General features: G+C 36.0%; 1 protein-coding gene across 2 annotated transcripts in view; it reads left to right on the forward strand.

Moving 5' to 3' along the window:
- GABRB2 (gamma-aminobutyric acid type A receptor subunit beta2) overlaps positions 1-24336 on the forward strand; it is a 253025-nt gene that overhangs the window by 109568 nt on the left and 119121 nt on the right. For both annotated transcript variants that reach the window (XM_021077085.2, XM_021077086.2), the window contains exon 5: positions 11691-11773. In XM_021077085.2, the coding sequence (XP_020932744.1) occupies positions 11691-11773 (83 nt within the window). The remainder of the gene's footprint in view (positions 1-11690; positions 11774-24336) is intronic.

The following is a 24336-nucleotide window of genomic DNA, read 5'->3' on the forward strand; positions in this document are numbered from 1 at the left end:
CGGCAACTTTCGCTCTTCTCTACAAAAAGCAAGAACATGTCAAAAGAGGGATATATGTAAGAAATTAGTTTCCTATCTAAGTGATTTTTAATTTTTTTTGTCTTTTGTCTTTTTAGGGCCTCATCCGCGGAAAAAGGAGGTTCCCAGGCTAGGGGTCGAATCGGAGCTGTAGCCACTGGCCTCTGCCACAGCCACAGCAATGCCAGATCCAAGCCGCTAATGCGACCTACACCACAGCTCACGACAACACTGGATCCTTATCCCACTGAGTAAGGCCAGGGATTGAACCTGTAACCTCATGGTTCCTAGTCTGATTCGTTTCCACTGTGCCACTACAGGAACTCCTAAAGTGATTTTGAGGTACAAAATAATGTTAAGACTTCATGGAGGTGTTAAAGCAAACATTTTTAAGTACTTTCAGGGGAAGTGACTTGGATGAGCTGTTTAGAACTTTTCAGAACTTCAGTTCATGCTCTAATGCTTAAATTCACTATGTGACTTTTTCCTCCTATCTAAAGTTTTCAGTGTTCATTTTTAGCAAAATACATGTATCAATATGTTTTTTGACAGTTGATCATTTATATTATTATTATTTTTTTGTCTTTTTGCCATTTCTTGGGCCGCTCCCACAGCATAGGGAGGTTTCCCAGGCTAGGGGTCAAATCGGAGCAGTAGCCACTGGCCTATGCCACAGCCACAGCAATTCGGGATCCGAGCCACGTCTGCAACCTACACCACAGTTCATGGCAACGCCGGATCCTTAACCCACTGAGAAAGGTCATGGATCAAACCCGCAACCTCATGGTTCCTAGTCTGATTCGTTAACCACTGTGCCACGATGGGAACTCCAGACAGTTGATTGTTTTTAACACCCTATTTTTCTCTATTAATGATGTCTACTAATGCTAGAGGTTTCCTTTATTCTTTGAAATTAGAATAAATTGTATATTTAAGTAAATGTGAATTTTGAACAAAGTGAAAGCATGCTGTGAATTAGAATGGTATGTTTTGAATACAGCTGGGGATAAGGCATCTGATTTTCTTAAAACACAACGTACAAAGATGTTGAAAAAAACAAACTAGTATGTGAGAGATAACTGGATGGTTGTCTAGATAAGAAATCAGACAAAGTAAATCAAAGTCACTTTTTAATAATCTCTGGCTGAAATCCTAACATATTTTTCACAGGATAAGGCATGTGTTTAACCATATATTCCAGATCCTAAAGCCCCTCTTGAAAAGTCTGCTGACCACAAGTGTGCATGATTCCTATTGGCTGAGGGGCAGAGGTATCTGTTATTACTTAGTAACTGTCTTTGGTTATATTCAAACTTGGCATGATTTAGCAATATCATTAAATCTCAAGTAATGACCCTATAAAATATCTGTTATGGTTCTGATATGAAATGCTGGCATAGATGTTTTATTTCTTGATTTTGTAGATACCTGTAGGGACTCTTTTAAGCTATGTTAAATACTTAGGTTTTCTTGTACTGTGTCACTATTTTATGACATAAATCGTTTTTGGATGATAGTGCCCAATGGCTAAGGAATAAAAAGTTTATCTAAAATTATTCTATGCCAGTCAGAATATTGGTATTCCCCAAAGGTGCTTCTCATTATGAAATAGAAGTCAGCCCCAAAGAAAACACATTTCCACTTCTAACTAAAATATTTGCTACAGGTAAATCAGGTACATTCTGGAGGCATCACTGATGGTTTCCTTGATGGAAAACAGAGCTGTCTTCATATATTTCACAATGGTATTAAAATGTAATCAGGATACTTGCCTAATGAGTTACTAGCTTTACCTCAAGACTCCTAGCAGTGATGTTAACTAATTTAAGTCCAATAGAGGATATTTATCAGGATACAGAAAAGGCATGTTCATGAAGAACCTTTTAAGTATATTTGCTGTATTGCCTTATTCCTAGAGAAGCTTAGCCCCTTTATAAATCAGAAAATCCCAGAGAATAGAATTTGATGCTGATCATTGAACTTTCCTGAATGAGATTCATTTCAGGTTGGATTTTTCTTTTGTCTTTTAAATTTATTTGAGAATTATTTGCATGAATTAACTCAGAACTTAGTGTAGAAAACTGCTTCAAAATCCTTAGTTTGAGAATATGTATGACTATGACTGTCTTTGCTTGTCTTATATTGTTGTCATTATTATTATTCTTTTTTTATTATTATTTTAATATTGTATTAGTGATATATGCCAGCACTTGGTGCCTGAGATACACATAAGACAAAAAAAAGACATGGTTTCTGATCTAACAATGCACATAGAAAATATGCAGGTTTGTTACACATGTTGGTACTTTATCTTAAAATTTGTTAAGATAAGTTCATATACAAAAATGACATAATGACTCTTTTTGAATATTTATGCTAGGAAGTGATTTACGACATATTTTATAGCCCTTTGTTGCTTATGACATGTATGATTATTCTACATTTCTTCATGTCTACAAACATACTACCATCCTAAAGACTCTACCAGGAAATTGTTAGAGCTCATCAATGAATTTGGCAAAGTTGCAGGATACAAAATTAATACACAGAAATCGATGGCATTTCTATATACTAACAAGGAAAGATCAGAAAAAGAAATTAGGGAAGCAATCCTGTTTACCATTGCATCCAAAAGAATAAAATACCTAGGAGTAAACCTACCTAAAGAGACAAAAGACTTGTACTTGGAAAGCTATAAGACACTGATGAAAGAAATCAAAGATGACACAAATAGATGGAAAGATATACCATGCTCGTGAATTGGAAGAGTTAATGTTATCAAAATGACTATGCTACCCAAGGCAATGTGCAGATTCAATACAATCCCTATCAAATTACCAAGGACATTTTTCACAGAACTCAAACGAAATATTTTAAAGTTTTTTTGGAAACGCAAAAGACCCGGAATAGCCAAAGACATCCTGAAAAAGAAAAATTGAGCTGGAGGAATCAGACTCCTGGACTTCAGACTATACTACAAAGCAACAATCATCAAAACCGTATGGTAGTGGCACAAAGACAGACATATAGATCAGTGGAACAGGATAGAAAGTCCAGAATTAAACCCACACCTACAGCCAACTCATCTATGACAAAGAAGGCAAGAATATACAATGGAGAAAAGACAGCCTGTTCAATAAGTGGTGCTGGGAAAACTGGATGGTCACATGGAAAAGAATGAAATTAAAACACTTCCTAACACCATACGCAAAAAAAAAAAAAAACTCAAAATGAATTAAAGACCTAGATATAAGACCAGATACTATAAATCTCTTAGAGGAAAACGTATGCCAAACACTCTCTGACATAAATGACAGCAACATCATCTCAGATCCACCTCTTAGAGTAATGACAGTAAAAACAAAAATAAACAAATGGGACCTACTTAAACTTAAAAGTGTCTGCACAGCAAAGGAAACCCTAAACAAAACCAAAAGACAACCCACAGAATAGGAGAAAATCTTTGCAAATGAATCAACTGACAAGGGATTAATCTCCAAAATTTTAAACACCTCCTACTGCTCAAAAAAACAAACAACCCCATCAAAAAATGGGCAGAAGATCTAAACAGACAGTTCTCCAAAGAAGAGATACAGATGGCCAAAAAACACATGAAAAGATGTTCAACATCACTCATTATGAGAGAAATGCAAATCAAAACCACTATGAGGTACCACATTACACCAGCCAGAATGGCCATCATCAAAATGTCTACAAACAATAAGTGCTGGAGAGGGTGTGGAGAAAAAGGAACTCTATTACACTGTTGGTGGGATTGTAAATTGATGCAACCACTGTGGAACACAGTATGGAGATTCCTCAGAAAACTAGAAATAGAACTACCATTTGATCCAGCAATCCCACTCCTGGGCATCTACCCAGAGAAAACCATGACTCAAAAAGACACATGCACTCCAATATTCATTGCAGCACTATTTTCAATAGCCAAGACATGGAAACAACCTAAATGTCCATCAACAGAAGAGTGGCTCAAGAAGAGGTGGTACATATACACAATGGAATATTACTCGGCCATTAAGATTAATGAAATACCAGCATTTTTAGCAACATGGATTGACCTAGAAATTATCATGCTGAGTGAATTCAGTCAGACAATGAGACACCAACATCAAATATTTTCAGTGACATGTGGAATCTGAAAAAAGGACAGAATGAAATTCTTTGCAGAACAGATACTGACTCACAGACTTTGAAAAACTTACAGTTTCCTAAGGAGACAGTTTGGGGGGTGGGGGGATGCACTGGGGTTGTGGGAAGGAAATCCTATAAAATTGGATTGTGATGATCATTGTACAACTATAAATGTAATAAATTCATTGAATAGTAAAAAAGTCAAAAAAACAAAACAAAACAAAAATACCTCCAAGTAACTAGTAGTTTTCACTGTATTTACTCAGTAGCAGTCAGTAATAACAAAAGATGCAGAACATTTTATGAATTACAGATTTCTTCCTCCTTTTATCATTTCAAAACCAAGCAGGATATCAGGTTTTTAATCCATGTGATCAGAAGCAATCAAGTATTGGAGAGTGTAAGTGATTTGTCCCAGGTCATTTATTCTGTATGATAAGGATTCCAAATAGATTATTGTGTCTGTTTTTGGTGTCAGGGTGATGGAGGCCTCATAAAATGAGCTTAGGAGTGTTTCTCCCTCTGCAATTTTTTAGAATAGTTTCATAAAAATGGGTATTAACTCTTCTTGAAGTGTTTGATAGAATTTGCCTGTGAAGCCAGAAGCCATCTGGTCCTAGATTTTTGTTTTTTGGAAGTTTTTGAATCACAGTTTCAATTTCAGTACTTGTGATTGATTGGTCTATTCATATTTTTCTATTTCTTCCTGGTTCAGTCTTGTAAGGTTGTACCTTTTGTAAGAATTTTTCCATTTCTTCTAGGTTGTCTGGTTTGTTAGCATATAGTTGTTTGCAGTTGTCATTTAAAATCCTTTGTATTTCTGCTCTGTCAGTTGTAACTTCTTTTTCATTTATAATTTTATTGATTTCAGTCCTCTCCTTTTTTTTCTTGATGAGTCTGACTAAAAGTTTATCAGCTTTGTTTATCTTTTCAAAGAACCAGCTTTTAGTTTCTTTGATCTTTCCTGTGGTTTTCCTCATCTCTATTTGATTTATTTATGCTGTGATCTTTATGATTTCTTTCTTTCTACTAACTTTGGGTTTTGTTTATTTTTTCATCTTTAAAATTTTATTGAAGTATAGTTGATTTATAATGTTGTGATAATTTCTGCTTTACAACAAAGTGATTCAGCTATGCATGTACACACACCCATTCTTTTTCAGATTCTTTTCCCATATGGATTATCACAGCATATTGGGTAGATTTCCTGTGATGTACAGCAGGTCCCCATTGGCACAGCATTTCGTATACCTCTGTGTGCACATTGCCAGTCTCACCCCCCCAGTACATCCCTCCTCCCCATTCACTAGTTGCTTTAGGTGTAAGATTAGATTCTGAGATCTTTCTTGTTTACTGAGGTAAGATTGTATTGCTATAAACTTCCCTCTCAAAACTATTTAGGCACATCTCATAGGTTTTAGATTGTTTTATCTTCATTGTCATTTGTCTCTAGGTACAGGCCAATATCACTGATGAACATAGATGCAGAAATCCTCCACAAAATATTATCAAGCCAAATACAACTATACATTAAAATAATCATCCACCATGATCAAGCTGGATTTATCCCAGAGATGCAAGGATTCGGCAATATCTGCAAATCAATCAGTGTGATATACCACACTAACAAACTGAAGAATAAAAGACATATGATAAAGCCTTTTGTCATAAGGCTTTTGACAAAATTCAGCACCCATTTATGATAAAAACTCTCCAGAAAGTGAGCATAGAGGGAATCTCCCTCAACATATTAAAGGCTTTATATGATAAACCCATAGCTAATATAATTCTCAACAGAGAGAAACTGAAAGCACTTTCTTTAATATCAGGAACAAGATAAGGATGTCCACTCTCACCACTTTCATTCAACACAGTTTTGGAAGTCCCAGCCATGGCAATCAGAGAAGAAAAAGAAATGAAAGGAATCCAAATGGGAAAAGAAGAAGTAAAATGATCACTGTTTGAAGATGACATGATACTATACATAAAAAAATCCTAAAGATGCTACCACAAAACTACTAGAGTATATCAATGAATTTGGTAAAGTTGCAGGATATAAAATTAATATGCAAAAATCTGTTGCCATCCTATACACTAGCAATGAAAGATGAGAAAGAGAAATTAAAGAAATAATCCCATTTACCATCACATCAAAAAGAAAAAATACCTAGGAATGAACCTACCTAAGAAGGCAAAAGACCTGTACTCTAAAAACTATGACGCTGTTGAAAGAAATTGAATATGACACAAATAGAAAGGTATACCATGTTTTTGGATTGGAAATATCAGTTTTGTCATAATGATTATACTACCTAAAGCAGTATACAGATTCAATGCAATTCCTATCAAATTACCAATGGAATTTTTCACAAACTAGAACCTTTTTTTTTTTAAATTTGTGTAGAAACCCAAAAGACCCCAAATGGGCAAAGAAATCCTGAGAAAGAAAAATGTAGAGGAATTAGGTTCCCCAACTTTAGACTATACAATAAGCCAACAGTCGTCAAAACTGTATGGTCCTGGAGTTCCCATAATGGCTTGGTGAGTTATGGACCCAAATGGTATCCATGAGGATGTGGGTTTGATCCCCAGCCTCACTCAGTGGGTTTAAGGATCTGGTATTGCTCTGAGCTGTGGTGTAGTTTGCATACGTGGCTTGGATCCCATGTTGCTGTGGCTGTGGCATAGGCTGGCAGCTGCAGCTGTGATTTGACCCCTAGGCTGGGAATTTCCATATGCTGTAGGTGCAACCCTTAAAAAAAAAAAAAAAGTACGGTACTAGTTAAAAACAGAAATAATGATCAATGGATCAGGATAGAAAGCACAAAAATAAACCCAAGCACCTGTGTTCAATTAACATATGATGAGGCAGAAATATACAGTGGAAACAACAGTTTCTTCAATTAATGGTGCTGGGAAAACTGGACAGCTACATATAAAGAGAATGAAATTAGAACACTCCCTAAAACCATACATGAAAATGGATTAAAGACCTAAATGTTAAGACTGGATACTCTAAAATTCCTAAAGGAAACCATAGACAGAACACTCTTTGACATATCACACAATATGTATTTTGGATACACCTCCTAGAGTAATGAAAATAAAAAAAATCAACAAATGGGAACAAATGGGACCTAATTAAATTTAAAAGCCTTAGACAACAAAGGAAACCATAAACAAAATGAAGAGATAGCCTGCAAAATGGGAGAAAATCTTTGAAAATAATAATCTCCAAAATGTACATACTGCTCATGCAGCTCTATATCAAAGACCAATCAAAAAATAAACAGAAGACCTAAATACATTTCTCCAAAGAAGACAGATAGGGAAAAAAAAAACATGAAAAGTTGCTCAGCATCAGTAATTACTAGAGAAATGAAAATGAGAAAATACAATGACGTATCACCTCACACCAGTCAGAATGGCCATTATCAAAAGCCTGCAAACGTTAAATGCTGGAAAGGATATGGAGAAAAGGGATCCCTTCTACACTGTTGGGGGGAGATGTAAGCAGATGCAACTACTATGGAGAACTATATGGAGACTCCTAAAAAAACTAAATATGAAACTACTATATGATCCAGCAATCCCACTCCTAGGGATATATCCAGAGAAAACCATAATTCAAAAAGATACATGCACCCCAATGTTCATTGCACCACTATTTATAATAGCTAAGGCATGGAGGCTGTCTAAATGTTCATCAACAGAGGATCAGATAAAGAAGATGTGGTATCTATCTATCTATCTATCTATCTATCTATCTATCTATCTATCTATCTATCATCAATCTATAATGGAACATTACTCAGCCATAAAAAGAAGGAAAGGAAGCCATTCACAGCAACATAGATGAACCTAGAGATTATCATACTAAGTGAAATAGTCAGATAAAGACAAATATCATATTAATTACATGTAGAATCTGGAAAATGATACAGGTGAATCATTTACAAAACAGTAACAGACTCACAGACTTTGAAAGCAAATGTATGCTTATCAGAGTGGAAGTGTAGGGGGAGGGGATGGATTAGAAGTTTAGGATTGGCATAGGCACTGTTGTGTATGGAATGGATGCCCAACAGGGACTTCCTGTATAGCACAAGGAACTCTACTTAATATTCTGGGATATCCTATATGGGGAAAGAATGGATATGTAACTGAATTACATTGCTATATAGCAGAACTTAACATTGTAAATGAACTACACTTCAATAATTTTTTGAAGAATGAAAAAACAGTTGTTATTTTGGCTACAAAGTTTCTGTTTTAATCCAACAGGAGACACAAAGGGTTATTAATGTCAACTATAACACGTGTATTATAGCATTAAAGAAGTAAAATCTTGATGTAAATATGAATGTTGATGTGAGGAAAACATTTTATTTTTAAAACATGAGCAGAAATCCATTGCATCCACATTAGCATTAGTCATTTTATTTTTCTTGTTTATGACACTGGTGTCCATAGATGTTAGATACCACAGTATGCATCAGCAGAAAGTGTGAACCACACCCTATAGTAGCAATTGCAAATTTCATGTCACTCCCACATTTGGGTATCAATTTAAAGCTCTCCTTTTTTATCATATGTGTTCCTTTGTACTTCTCCTGTCATTTGCGTTCACCAAGTGAAATTAATTTTCTCTAGTGTCTCAAGATATTGATTATGCTGTTTTACATAAATAGCATGAAAGTTTGCTATGCAAACCATGTATCTAATTTTATTTCTTCTGAAAATTTCTTCTCTAGACCAATACAGGTTCCTGTATGTTAGCAGAAATTCAAGTTGCATGTACACATTAAAAAAAAGGAATCAGTGGACTAGGCAAAATTTAGCAAGATATCATATAGCCAAAATAAAGTGTCCTTTTAAAACCCTGAATAAATAATTAAATATGAATGTTAATTTTTATGCACTTTTTAGAATTTATAAAATACAGAAATTTTATCAGTCCATTGAAAGCAGAAATAAACTGCTTGATAGTAAGATAACTCTGGTACTATTTATGTAATGCTAATTAAATGGATTAAAATTTGAGTGTTAAAAATATAAAAAGAAGCTCTCAAGCCAAAGACACATGGTAAGTTTAAAAAGAAGAGAAATGATACAATGAATTAGTCCTTCAAATAAAAGATCCATGAACATCAAAACCAACTGCTTGACTCTTTATAATTCATTCATTTATCCATTCAACAGATATTTTTGATTCCCTTACAGTAAATAGAAAGAAAGTCTGTCTTCTAACAGCTTATATTTTACTGGGAGAATTAGTTCTTTTTTTTTTCTTTTTTTTTTTTTTTTTTTTTTTGTCTTTTTGCCATTTTCTTGGGCCGCTCTCATGGCATATGGAGGTTCCCAGGCTAGAGGTCGAATAGGAGCTGTAGCCACCAGCCGACGCCAGAGCCAGCCACAGCGACGCTGGATCCGAGGCGCGTCTGCAACCTACACCACAGCTCACGGCAATGCCGGATCGTTAACCCACTGAGCAAGGTCAGGGATCGAACCCGCAACCTCATGGTTCCTAGTCGGGTTCGTTAACCACTGTGCCACGACGGGAACTCTGAGAATTAGTTCTTACAAAAAAGAAATAAGCACAATAATTTCATACTATAGTAATTCCTTGAAGGAAATAAACAGCTACCATTGGTCATTAGTTAAGGCAGCCACTTTGGGTGGGCTGCTTAGGAAAGGCCTTTCAGAGGAAATGATATTTGAGCTAAAAGATCAGAAAAGAGGGCTCTTTGAATAACTTATTTAAGAGACACCTATTCTAGACAGAGATAACAAATATAAAAGCTAAAAATAGTGAGTGAGGACTTAGAGAAAGTATACCAGGAAGGGTGACATTATTCACAGCACAGTGGGCCAAATCCATGACTTCAGATTTTTTTGGAAGAGCCCCTAAAATTTGCAAGGACAAGTGATAAAATCTCATTTGTTTTAAAACATCTGACTGTTCTATGGATAATAGTAAGGAGGCAATTGGAGAGGCTGGGAGATGAAGATACTGTAGAAGTGAGGCCGTGGGGCATAGATTCTGAGGAAGGAGGTGGAGATGAATGGGAGTTGAGGCAGAATAGCGAACTCCTGGTAAAAGAGAGGAAGGAATCAAGTAATAATCTTATCACTAAAGAGGAAAACAAAAATTAACAGAGTACAGACCTTAGTGAAGCAGACATCGAACCTAAAGAGTCATGCACTAATTAAATTAGGTCAATTACTTCTTTCCATCCAACAACTGAGGAGCAGATCTCTCACATCTAAGGAATATTATAGATTCAATATATTTGGACTGTTTGTCTAAGCTCTGCCCAAAACTTTTTCATGAATAAGTTCTAGCTCTGGATTGTTTCTTCCAAGCTGGGACTGCATCTTATTTCTATTTCCAACAGAGCATAGTGCCCCTCCGAGTAATTAAAGCCAAATTTCATCAAATTTAACATCAAATTTTCCTCTTATTTTTTTAAGGAGATGTAAAGTGCCTATTATGTGTAGGTACTCTTTTGTATTCTTTACAAAAAATATATTTATTCATAAGAAACTCCATTAGGTAATTATTATTGTTATTAATAATGACTTATTTTTACAGACAAACTAAGGTCAATTAGATATTAATCAGCTTGATGTGTATCACAGTTGGTGAGGCAGAATTAGAATTCATACCTATGTCTGTTTGTTTTAACCCTTGTGCTTTTCTGAATCATCATGCTGCCTTAATGATCAGAAACCATACTGATAAATCACTTAGTACTGATTTTTTTGGCTCTTTCCATTAAGTCTTCAATTCATGAAAAGTAAGATTAGTGAAAAATGATGACAGAGAAATATAAAGACATTAAGGAGGCAAAAATCACTTCTTCCTGATAAATTAATGTGTATCATGTGTTATAAGTAAATAACTACCAATCAATAGGAGAAAGCTCACTAACAGGCCATGAGAATATATGATTTTTCAAGACAGAGCAAATCAGGTGATAGATGAAAGGCTTATTGTGTGTTGTACTAACACACTTGCAAAGTAATGTATATACAATGTATAGAAAAGTCAGAAATGTTGGATCAAAGCCAAGATTGATGGACAATTAGATTTTAGGATCTTGAGAAAGGGAGGAGAAAACAGACAAGAGCAGAAGAGTAATGTCCATGTTGGTGTTCTCAGTCACCTGGGATGCTAGTAAAATAGAGTTCTGGGATGGCCCAGCCCATGCCCAAGATCTACTGGACAATGAAAACTGCATGTTTAACAAATGCTGCCAGGTGGTTTTGGTACCAGATAGGTAGTGGACCACATCTTATGAAATGCTTATTCGGTCCACTCTGTTGAATTTCCAAATATCACCAGGCTCATCAAGGAAAATAGCTGTTCACAGTAGTAGCACTCTTATTTTGTTAGCACTTAGACTAAATCAGTTTCCTAGAGGTCCAGTTCTATCTTCTTTGAGACTTAGATTTAATTTTTCCAACTCCAGTCATGGACCAGCTAACAGCATATGTCATTGATATTTCTCTTCTAGAATCACAACCACAGCTGCCTGCATGATGGACCTAAGGCGGTACCCACTGGATGAACAAAATTGCACCCTGGAAATTGAAAGCTGTAAGTTTTTCTGAGAATCTATCTAAACTGAGCTCTGTCTGTTTTAAGGGTCTTCTTAGGGGTTGGTCTCCTACCCTAGTTCATGTCCAGACCACAAGTTCTGCAAAGTATGTGCTAGCATGCTCCATTTGGTGGAAAAAGGCTCTCACAGTGTCTTCTTCCCTCAATGATGCTGCCACCTTTTCAGTCTCATCCCTACTTACCTGGGAGAGATGCATAGGGAAGCAGCCTTTAGCAAAGAAAGGAAGATGCTGAGTCTGGAAGGAGACCAAGGGCTATTTTAGGCAGTTATTTTATGCAATTGGTGCAAACAGCTGCAACAGGCTTAGGAAAACAGGTGGAGATGGCAATATGACATGAGATGCCTTAATTGTCTTTCCTCTGACAGCGTTATCTCTGCAACTGCAAGCTAAAAATGACCTTTGATTTAGTTAAAACATTTATATAGTGTGGACTTGTGGAATATTTTTTTGTCTCAAGGGGCTATTTTCAGTATCTAAAGTTTATTTTATATTCTTATTGAAGGCCATATGATGAGCAAGATTGGTGTAAGTGTATGTTTATTCTCTTTCATATGCAGACCTATTTTGCAGTGCCGATGCTTTTCTAGGCCATGGTTTTAGCATTCTTCTTTTTTTTATGCACCCATGGCATATGTAATTTTCCAGCCCAGGGACTGAATCCAAGCCACAGCTGTGACCCATGCCACAGTTGCAGCAACACCTGATTCTTAACCCACGTGTTGAGCCAGGGATCAAACCCCTGCTTCTGCAGCAACCGAAACTGATGCAATCAGATTCTTAACCCAGTGTGCCACAGCGCAAACTCCTTCAGCATTCTTACTGATGATTCAGTCGCTTACCCTGTTGGGTGGGCTTAAACATCGATTTAGTTACCCAGCTCCCTTTCAGAGGTCACACAGGGAGTCATTTGTGGTGGAGTAGGATTTTGAATCTTTTTCCTCTGTCAGTTCTTTGCAATGTTTTCATATTCCATCCTATCAAACAATTGGAAGCTGATGATTTTACAGCCAGCATTCAAGATAATGAGTAGCTTGACCTCTTTGCAGATACCATCAACCTTGGGGAGGAACTCTACCCATGGTAAGCTGTGTAACTCTAAATCATTGTTCTGAACAGAAATACAGCACTTTTGACACACTGCTGGTATTTTTTTCCCATTTCAAAAAATAGCTTTGAAGGATAGTTAAATTTATATACTTTTTCAGGAACTTGATTTCATACTTATATTTCCAAATCATCATTATTTTCACATTAGATCTTTGCCATAAAGAACTATTTAGTGAAATGGGTTTATAGGATTTGGGTGATTATTTTTATGCGGACATCTTTTAGATAATTTTGCATTTTCATAACTTACAGTTTAAAGAATAATATTCTTCAGTGTTCATATTCTTTGGATGTTTCAAATTGTTGCTGTAAGGATATTTTGCAAAAATGTTTGTGGCTGTGTTATACTAATGAATTTTTGTTGTAAGAGCATTTCTTGTGGTAGAATTTGACTAGAGATTTCATTAATCATAATTGTACATGATTAAGGCACTTGTTCTGAGGTTATTTCCCTTGAGCCTTTTACAACCATCTTAGGTGAGTGAACAAGGCCTTTTTATTTTAAAGAATTGCTGATGCCTAAGGACACAGGCAACATCCAAGTGTTCCATGTAATAATTATAATTCTGGCATGAATATTTTAAATTATATAGAATTATATAACATATATAGTATATATGTCTATGTCATATTTTCTTTATTCATATATCCATCAATAGTACCTGGGTTGTCTCAATGTCTTGGCTACTATAAATGATGCTGCAGTGAACATGGAAGTCCAGGAACCTCTTAGTGATAGCGATTTCATTTCTTTCAGATATGTACCCAGAAGTAAGATTGCTGGATCATGTGATAGTTCTGCTTTTAATTTTTGAGACTCTTCTATACTGTTTTTCATAGTGACCATACTAATTTACATTCTCATCATCAGTACCCAAGATTCCCTATTCTTCACATCCTACATAGGTAGTATTTATTATCTCTCGCCTTTTTTATTATAGCCATTCTAACAGGTGTAAGGTGGTAGTTTGTTGTGGTTTTGATTTGTATTTGATGCAAATTCTTTTACCTGTGGTTATCCAGTTCCCAGCACCATTTGTTGAATGAGACTGTCTCTTCTCCATTGAGTATTCTTGAATCCATTGTCAAATATTAGCTGGCCGCATATGTGAGGGTTTATTTCTGAACCCTCTGTTCCATTGGTCTGTGTGTCTATTTTTATAATAGACCCATACTGTTTTGATTATGATAGCTTTGCATTATAGTTTAAAATCAGAAGTGTTAGGCCTCCAGCTTTATTATTCTTGTTCAAGATCCTTATCTGGCTTTGGGTAGGATAATCCTGGTCTTGTATAGTGAGTTTGGGAGCATTCCTTTCTTTTAAACTTTTTGAAAGATTTTAAAATAATTGGCATTAATTCTTCTTTAAATGCTTAGTAAAATTAGTCAGTGAAAACTAGCCCAGTTCTGGGCTGTTCTTTTTTGTGAAAATTTTCAGTACTGATTCAGTCTTCTGACTGGTAATTGGTTTGGTCATGTTTTCTATTTATTTATGATTCAGTCTTAGTAGATAGTATGTTTCTAGTAATTTATCCATTTCTTCTAGATTGTTTAACATACTGGTTTTTAATTGTTCATAGTAGTCTCATGACTCTTTGTATCTCTGTGGTATCAGTTGGAATGTCTCCTCTTTCATTAATAATTTTATTTGTGTGATCCCTTTCTCTTTTTTTTCCTGGTTAGTTTAGCTAAGGGTTTATTAATTTTGCTTATCATTTCAAAAGCCAACTCTCAGTTTTGTTAATCTTTTCTTCTATAATCTTTTCCTTTTCATGTAATTGTCTTCCTGTTCTCTATTTCATTTATTTCTGATCTACTCTTTATTCTTTCCTTTTTCTGCCAACTTGGGCTTAGTTTTTTCTTCTTTTCCTAGTTCCTCTAGGTATAATTTTAGGTTAATTATTTGATTTTTTGTTTTTTGTTTTGTTTCATTTGGTTTTGTTTTTGGTGTTTTTTGTTGGTGGTGGCTTCCCCCTCCCCCCTTTTAAGGGATGCGCCTAAAGTTGGCATATGGAAGTTTCTAGGCTAGTGGTTGAATCAGAGCTACAACTGCCAGCAATGTGAGATCCAAGCTGGGTATTTGACCTATACTACAGCTCACTGCAATGCAGGATTCTTAACCTACTGAGCATGGCCAGGGATTGAACCCACGTCCTCATGCATACTAGTTGGGTTCATTACCACTGAGCCATAACAGGAATTCCTGTTAGATTGTTTATTTGAGAACTTTATTTTTTCTTGATATATGTGCTTATAGCTATAAACTTTCTTCTTGAAACTGTTTTTGCCATGCCCCTTAAGTTTTCATATGTTGTGTTTCTAGTTCATTGTTTTTAAGATATATTTTCAAATTACTCTTTTGATATATTCTTTGATCCATTGGCTGTTCAGGATTATGTTATCTGATTTCTACATACATATGAATTTTCCAGCTCTCCTCCTATTGTTGATTTCTGGTTTCATACCATTGTATTTGGAAAAGATATTTGATATAATTTCTGTCTTCTTGAAATTTTTGAGACTTATTTTGTGACCTAACATATGATATATATTAGGAAAAATTTTGTGCATGCTTGAGAGTAATGTATATTTTGTTGCTGTCAGTGGAATGTTCTGTATGTCTGTTCAGTCATTTTGTCTTATGTTATTGTTTAAATCTACTGTTTCCTTATTGTTCTTGGTCTGGATAATCTACCCATAGTGAAGACTGGAGTCTTAAAGTCCCCAACTATTACTATATTCCTCTTTATTTCTCCTTTTAGTTCTGTTAGTATTTGCTTTGTATATGAAGCTTCTCTAATGTTGCATAAATATTTACAATTGTTATATCTCCTTGATAAATTAATGGCCTTCATTGTCTCCTGTGATCACTTAAGTTTAAAGTTTACAAGGTAGGTATTAATACTTCTGTCTTCACAACTAGGGGGATAGACTCCAAGAGAGTATTTTACCCAGATTATGCAGCTACTGATTGGCACAATGGCTTTGTGCTAATGTAGTAATTGATAATGACTTATCTTAGTAAAAACCCTGACTTTGTAGGTATTAGATTTTCAGGAAGATCCCTATTCTGAAAATTGAGCAAATAGCCTATTTTCCTGAAAAAATTAGGGCCTATTCATCTTTAGTCAGATAGTGAATCATTGTTATAGATAAAAAAAACATGGTGTTATATTAGTAACATACATGATATTATTATAAGTAGGTAGTTGACAAATTAAATTGTAATAAGTTTATGATCCTATCCCTTAAACAACTATCTTTGAGGTTGATGCCTGACGTATCACCTTATTTATCATTTCTTTCTGTTAACTTTAGGCATTCATTCACTCTCCCTCTCCTTTCTCACCTTCTCCTCACTTTTCTTCTCTCATTCCTTCTCCTCCTTACTTCCCTTCCTCCATCTTTCAAATGCAAATGAGCCTAAATCATCATCACTTTGTCTTCCTATCAACAATTAGTATATTGGTTTCATTACAGAAATGTTGATATAATTTGATTCTGGGGATCTTGGTAGGAAAATATTAGGATTGAGTTTATTGCCAATTTGTTCATGCTTTCACTCCTCATTCATTCATTCATTAGATATTAATTGAGCAGTAATTATTTACTAGGTATTGAAATATGCCCTAGAGACATAAGGATAAACAAAAGACAATATCTCCATCCTCCTTCATTATGAGGAAGAAAATAGGTGTTATTTAAATAAGTACATATATGAATGTAAAAATCTCAGTAGTGGAAAGTGCTGCCAAGATGAAATATTTAGTTTTTTTTTTTTTAAGATCCTAGAGAAAGATTAGAACAAACCTTGAAATAAAGTGCTGAGGGATCTAGAAGGTTAATATGGACTATGCTTACTTTACCACTTTTCTTAAATTTGGAGGGATGGAGAAGCTCTGTAGAATTAATGAGGTTTGCTGAACTAAATAGGCCCTAATAATATATATCACCATGTAGATAGTGGAAATTAATTGCCAGAGTAAAAAGGAGAACTCTTTTCCAGGTTTTTCCAATATTTTCACTTAGATCCAGTTCTCCTTACTTTATACCTGCAAGCTTCTATTATCTGTGGTCAGCTATATCATACTTTGTCCACATAATTTATGTGTGTGTGTTTCTCTGAATCTTTGAGTCCAGTTGGAAAAGGGGTCCTAGAATACTCACTTATATTTCTCTTTTTCCCTAAAAGCACCAAATGACAGCAAAGATACGAGCTAGCCTATATAAAGTTCTTTTTAACTTTGCTGTTTGGGAATAAGATGAATTCTAATAAACAGTGGATTATCCCAAGTGTGATGATGCTTTGAAAAATATAATGCCCCCAAATATAATTTAAGAGTATTAGGGCAAGTCACAGATTTATTTCTTTGAAAAATATATGCAGTTCATATTATGCTATGAGGACATAACATTCCATTATACTGCAATGCCACTTTGTGGGTTCCATTCAGAAATGAAAAGTAGTGGAAAGAGGATGACAGGAGTATAATCTGTCTTTGAAATGGGAATAGTTAGGGGGCTATTCTATTGCATACTCAGCAAGCTCAACTTCTTGATATAAATATCAGCTACGTGGTCCCTCTCCCCTCCTCAGAAGGATAAGGATGTATTACATAGTCTCCATCCCCATTTCAAGGGTTTCTGTTTAGGACGTGTGGACTGCTTGTCTGAAAAGAAGCATGGAATCCTCTCAGCTGGATCTATTGACAGGTTGCTCATATTACCAAAAATCTGAAAGTTCTTTTCTTTTTTTCCTCCTTTATTTGTGTGATTTTATTTCAGCCTGTCTCTGATTTGGACTGGACGGCATCAGTGTCTTAGAGAAAAAGATCAGTACTCTCACTTTCAGTTGTGTTGATTTTTGGTCAGTCTCAACCCTAGTGTGAGCTACAATGAATTACAGAGTATAGAACTTAGCAGCATTTTCATAGAAAGCATCACAGGGCTAAGCCAAGTGTTTACTGAGGCAGCCAGTCAGACATCTCCTTTCAGAATCTTAAAAACAAGTCCTGCCACCGCCCTTTGTGGCAGCATCAAACACCACTTCTCAGTCACTGACTATCTGCATGATGTTGAGAAATTTACCCTACCTGCTGAGCCTCAGTTTCCTCACAGATAAAATGGACATCATAATATCTACCACATGAAGTTCTTATGAGGAGTAAAAAACTAATATAAAGAATATAGCGCTTTGCTTGGTACATGGTAGACATCCAAATTAAATAGTAACTTCTGTAATAATTATTGTAATATTAATTTTTATTATTACGTATAAAAAGCCCCATATTGCCACAGATTTGCCCTAATTTTGAGATCTAGTAAATCCAACCAAGGAGAGATCCAAGTATAACCCAGTCCTTAACATTTGCAGATATTATTCTGGCCCTTGCTTTTATTTTCCAAGCAAATTTCATTGTCTATAGGGCTGTCTACCTCCTCATAGAATGTGTCAACCAGCTGTGCCTACTGTATTTCTGCCAGAAGGGAAAGAATGGATAATTAGCAAAATCCAAAGAGGGAGATTTATAAGTTCTTTGACATCTGTACTTGGATGAAATGCAAGAATAGTTCCATTTTTTAAAATATAATCCATTTATGGTTTTGTTGACATTTAAATAGGTCCAGAAAAGACAGCCATCACTGCTGACCATCTAAAGCCTCTATGGTCAATGTAGGAAAAGGTGCTCATGAGTGTGTGACAGTGTGTTGGAACAGGCATCTCTTCTTGGAGATATTCAGGATGCTTTAAAAAGCAGGAAATATAAATGCACTTATTGCCATCATATTGAATTTCAATTGAGTATCATATAAAAACATCTTCCTGGAGTTTCCATTGTGGCTCAGTAGTTAACGAACCCAACTAGTATCCATGAGGATGTGGGTTAGATCCCTGGCTTTGCTCAGTGGGTTAAGGATCAGGCATTGCTGTGAGCTGTGGTGTAGGTTGCAGACACAGCTCAGATCCCGTGTTTCTCTGGCTGTGCCATAGGCCGGTGGCTACAGCTCCAGTTGGACCCCTAGCCTGGGAACCTCCATATGCCGTGCGTGTGGCCCTAAAAAGAAAAAAGAAATATTCCTGTTAGGAAATTGACAGAATAAAAACTCTATTTCCTTTTCAACAATTGCATTCTAAATAATTCTTATGAAAGAGGTCAATAGAGACTGATAAACAAATCTGCTGATTAAAAAATCTAGTAAAATCATTTTCTTAGGAAAGAAAGAATTCTTGCATTGGGCAAGTTCTGGGACTATATGATTTCTAAGGAGCTCTGGGTTGATGTTTCCTTGGCATCAGCAAAAATATGTAGGACCTTTTATTTAAAGGGCAGTTAGGAAATCACTGGTTGATGTGAGGGTGGAGATCCCATATGCATATACCTCTGGGAGAGGTGCCATTGAGAAAGATGAAAAGCACATCCCTGCTAAGATATTAAGTAGAATGGTGTATGTATTTTGCCAATAGTCTGTTGCCAAGTTGCTAGCAATCTTTCTTTTCTCAGATTTTCCTCCCAGGAACACATCTTACAATTGTGTCTGTGAGAAATAAGGCTAAGCCCCCCACATTTTCCCATCTTTCTAAATAATCTAGAACCCCCTTGAGGCTTTTGATTTCTTTACAGCTTTAAGAAGCATCACCACAGAAGAAAACATAAGTGTGCCTGCATCTGTGCCCATAGGGGTCAGGGTGTATGTGTTAAACAATGAAGCTACTAAGTATTTTAGGTGATTCTCAAATTATTTCAAATTAAACAAATATTCTTGTGACATTCCCCTGAGGCTTAGTCATAATTATTTATCAAGGGGAAAGCAAAAAGCATTGCAAATGCTCCATGGTGTCATGGCATACAAGTTTAATTTGAATCACTGTCCTATTTTGATATTTTCTTAAATTTTATCTAGTGCTGTAGAAGTGGGGCTTTGCCTTCTGGCCTGTGTTGTGTAGAGATACCTTGTTGAATGTGATCTTCATTTAACTATTATTAGTCCTGTGTGACCACAGACCAGCACCAGGACATGTGTTTAGAACCTCCCGTACCTTCTAGAGATATTATTGTGAACTTATGTACATCTGGACTTTAGGATTTCTTCCCTTTCCATTCTTCCACTGTTGGAAAGTAGAGTCGTGACTTGGACGTAAAGGGTACATCTTGATATTGATTATGAAAAATGAAGATAGTGGAACTCTACAGTATTTTTCTCCCAAGAGCATAGAGGAAATATATATATATTACATTTTTCATTTGCTCTTTCTGTAGTCTCTGTTTTCTCCTACTACTATTCCCGCTAGGTCAATCTTGAATCCCCCCCACATCTATCGGCTCTGAACTAAAATTCGTAGATTTTTCTCTTTCAAATTAGTATTATACATCTTTTATTTTAAAGAAATTGTTACTAGTAAGTATATATTTTGGCAATCATGTTTTCAGTTGAAATTATTCCTTATTCTTTTGACTTCTCATTTACCTTAGTCATTTGTTCTCTTCTGGGATGTCCTTTTTAATTTAAATTTTATCAATTTAAGTTATGTTATAGATTTTCTTCTGCTTTCTTCATCTGTCTCCTTTTGTGATAATGTATGCGTATCTTGGTCTTTCTTTTTCATGTATGTATATAAGGTTCTCCTTATATATCTGCTGATCTTGGTCATCAATTTGTGTTTGTAAACAATGACTAGTTTGATCAGATCAGGTTACTGATAGAGGTTTTCTGATCTGACTTGAGTCTCCCCAGTACAGTTATAAGATTGTTTCCATAGCCAGCTTCTTCCCTGAATAGTGTGAGGTGGGAAGAGAAGTGGGCATGATGATCAGACAGCCAGTCTCTTTAAGACCATAGGCTAAGACCTTTCACAGGTAACCGAGACTCATGTGAGATTTAAGCACTTTGTTTCACTCTTTTACTCCAGGAAGGAACTGATGGAACTACGAATTCACTTTTCTTCCTCTATTTGTAGAGGTGCTATCTGCAGCTCTGTTCTAGCCTTCGCTTTGCCTTAACTGGGAACCCACGCAGTCCCCGCTTTGTGTAGGGAGCCTTCTTCCAGCATTATCTTGAGTGCTATCACCAGAGACATTTGTAGGAGAAAGATGAAAACTAGTCTTGTGGTTCCATATGCCCCCCACTCTGATTTTCCTGAGTTTTCAAATTCTCTGGTGTGTATATTCTTAACCTTGCTGCACATGGGACTAACTTGAGGAGTTTTTAAAAGTCCACATGAACAGGCCACACCATAGACCTACTGACTCAGGAGTTTTAGAAGCTCCAAAGCAGATAACCGGGGCCTGGTTCTCACACTTGAGTGGGCATGAAAACCTCCCAGAGGCTTGTTAAAATGCAGATTTTTGGGTCCCATCCCTGGGGGTTTCTAACTTAGGGTGTCGGGTGAGGCCCGAGAGTTTGCACTTCTCTCAAGCACCTTGATCACACCACACTGTGAAGTCATGGCTCCAGGACACTAATGAAGGGATGGGCTCTCTTCTTTAAATGCCCTTAGGTAAAATTTGTTACTCTGTTTGGTTTCCTTCATTCACATAACCCCACCTATATCCTAACTTTTGTACATTTCTCAAAATTACTGGCCCACTGATGGCATACATCCCTATTTTGTAATGCTATTACAGATTTTTACTATTCCTTCCTTTTTTAGTTATTTAGATGAGATTCAAGTAAGGCAGGGAAGCTTAATATGCCATTTTAAATTTTTTAAACTTTCCTTTTTCATACACGTACTCAATTTTAACTGCCTATACAACTTTTATCCTCATTTTAAAAATTTAAATCATATCACAAATACCTTATTTTCTGAAATACTCTTTCATAATTTTTAGTGTCTGGTATTGCACATATGGCTAAAATGTAATTTAGTTGACCAATTCTCTATTGTAGAACATAAGTTAATTCTGCTAGTTACTCTTTAATAATGTTATAATTCCTGTATGATCAAAGCTATATTGTTAAATGCAATTATGATTGTATACATGCCTGTGTATAGATGTATGGATCTTCTGTTCAATATAATATATAATGTTAAATGTAAACTAATTAAAATTAAGTGAAACTAAACATTCAGTTCCTCAATTGATCCAGGCATGTAACATGTGCTCAGCAGCCATATGTTTCTGCCACATTAGACAGTGAAAATATATAGAACATTTCTGTCATCTCATAAAAGTCTGATAACACTAATATGTAAACAAATCCATAAAAGTTGAATAGCTACAACATAGAAAATAAACTTTAAAGTTATTTCATATGATTTTACAGGAAATGTGCCCATTTAAACTTCCAAGATGAGAGTTTTCTTCATTCTTGGTTTACATGCATGGTGATATCCTGGGCAACTTGCAGGTTATAGGGACAACACTTTCTGTAATGTAAAATGAATGGATTAAAGGCAAAAAGAGCTTTGTACTTGAGCATTAGAATTATTGTGTATACTGGAGGTCAACCTTTGAGCCAATAAGACAGCAACACAGGGATAACTATTTTATTATCTGTCACTATCTGGCAGATAACTATTTTTTTTCTCTTAAATACTGTCAATTGTAAGAGTTACCATTGCATAAGAGTTCCCATCACGGCTCAGCATTGACAAACCCAACTAATATCCATGAGGATGTGGGTTCAATCCGTGGCCTCGCTCATGGGTAAAGTAATCAGCGTTGCCATCAGCTATGCTGTAGTTTACAGCTGCGGCTTGGATCCCATATTGCTCTGGCTGTGGTGTAGGCTGGGAGGTACGGCTTCAATTTGACCCCCAGCCTGGGAACTTCCATATGCAACAGGCGTGGCCCTAAAAAAGACAAAAAAAAAAGAGTCAACATTACACTAATAAGAATAATACAATTCTACATTGAATATACTCATCTCTTGGTAGATATATTTCAATTTCAAAAATGCTAAAATGTAAAAGGAACTTCAACTGCATTAGAATTGCAGAAATATAGTTATTTTCTTAATTGCAAAGAATTCCATTATTTTATTATTCCTATGTGGGCAAACCAAAAAGAAACAGAATTCAGTATTATCAAATTAGTATCTCCCATTCTCACAGGTGAAAATCTACCTGCTTGGTTAATTTTCCTGGACACGCCATTAGGCTGTTTCTGACAAATGAAGCAGTTTATAAGTTGTGTGTGTGCATAGTAACTGCTGGCCAAAGGGGTAGAGTGTGGGTAGACTATATTATCCTGGCAGTGATCAAGACTTCCACATGAATCCAGCTCCCTTTGGAATTTAGAGTTTTAGATACAGAGAATTTGGGGAGAAATATGTTAGCATTAGCCACCATCCCTTATTAGATTTTTGCTCTGTAAATTGAAAGGTATTAATATAAACAATACACAAACCCTGAAAAACTGGACACACTGGCTTCCATCCCTCACTTGTATTAAGCTGAGTTGATAGTTAAATGAGCCCAGAGCCCAAGAGCTGCTCACTCCTCTGACCATGTGGTAAGCGCAGCTGTGAAGTTTGGGAATGGGTTGGCCCAGGCTCAGCTTGATACTCAGAGAACAGCAAGGAGCAATCGTAAGAAAACAGATTCTTGTTAAGGGTTCCTAAAGGTGAAGCATTTTCTTAAAAAGGAAATGAGTTCCTAAGTCCCTTAGGAACCTGAGTGTTGGATGAGATTCTGCTCACAAACTCATGTTGTGTAATATTTATCTTTCTGAGAGCCATCGCCACTGTCTTTGATGTTTCTCATGCTCATTTATTTCTTGCTTTGAAATTACCCAGTAGAGCCAAAAACACAGTTTTCAGTTCACACTGTATATTATAAATTTTTCTATACAAATCTCCTGGAGGGAGAGTAGTGGGGGCTCAGACTTGTTTACTTGGTTTTCCTTTCGGCTCCGGAGAGGCGCCAACAATGCTGTCATCCAACAAAAACTGTCTTTTCCTGGCTGGGCTTCATTTTATACTTGATCCTAATTAAGTGAAAATGCCACAGTTGTGGCTTTCTTAGCATTCTTAGTGACGGCTAGAGAGAATACTTCATGAAACCTGATGTGAACATCAGAAGCCAGAGGCATAAATACACCCACAGACCTTCCCTGAAGCCTTTCCCGAAGACTCATGTTGTTTTTGTTTAATAGTTGCAGCCCAATGAATTGCAACTCACACTGCCTTTTCTCAGAGCCTGAACCTGGCTCCCTGTGTTACCGCTTGAAGATATGTTCCTTTCAGTAGGCTTTCAATATTGCAAGTCAGATAGCAGAGTGTACCATCTATTCCTGCACCCACTTCCTGCAGCTGGTACTGTGATTAATATATATATATATATATATAGTCATCAAGATCTCCATCACCACCATCTGTACCATCAACCACCATGTATAAAATGCGTACTTTGTGCGAGATGTGGTGTTGTGTGTATAAAGATATGATCTCTCATGTGGCAGCTACTGATATTATTTCCTCTTTACAAAT

The sequence above is a fragment of the Sus scrofa genome, chromosome 16 (assembly GCF_054392235.1).
Source record: "Sus scrofa isolate SSC_HxYL_T2T_F1_AM1 chromosome 16, Sscrofa_HxYL_maternal_Yorkshire_Landrace_v2.0, whole genome shotgun sequence".
Lineage (NCBI taxonomy): Eukaryota > Metazoa > Chordata > Mammalia > Artiodactyla > Suidae > Sus > Sus scrofa.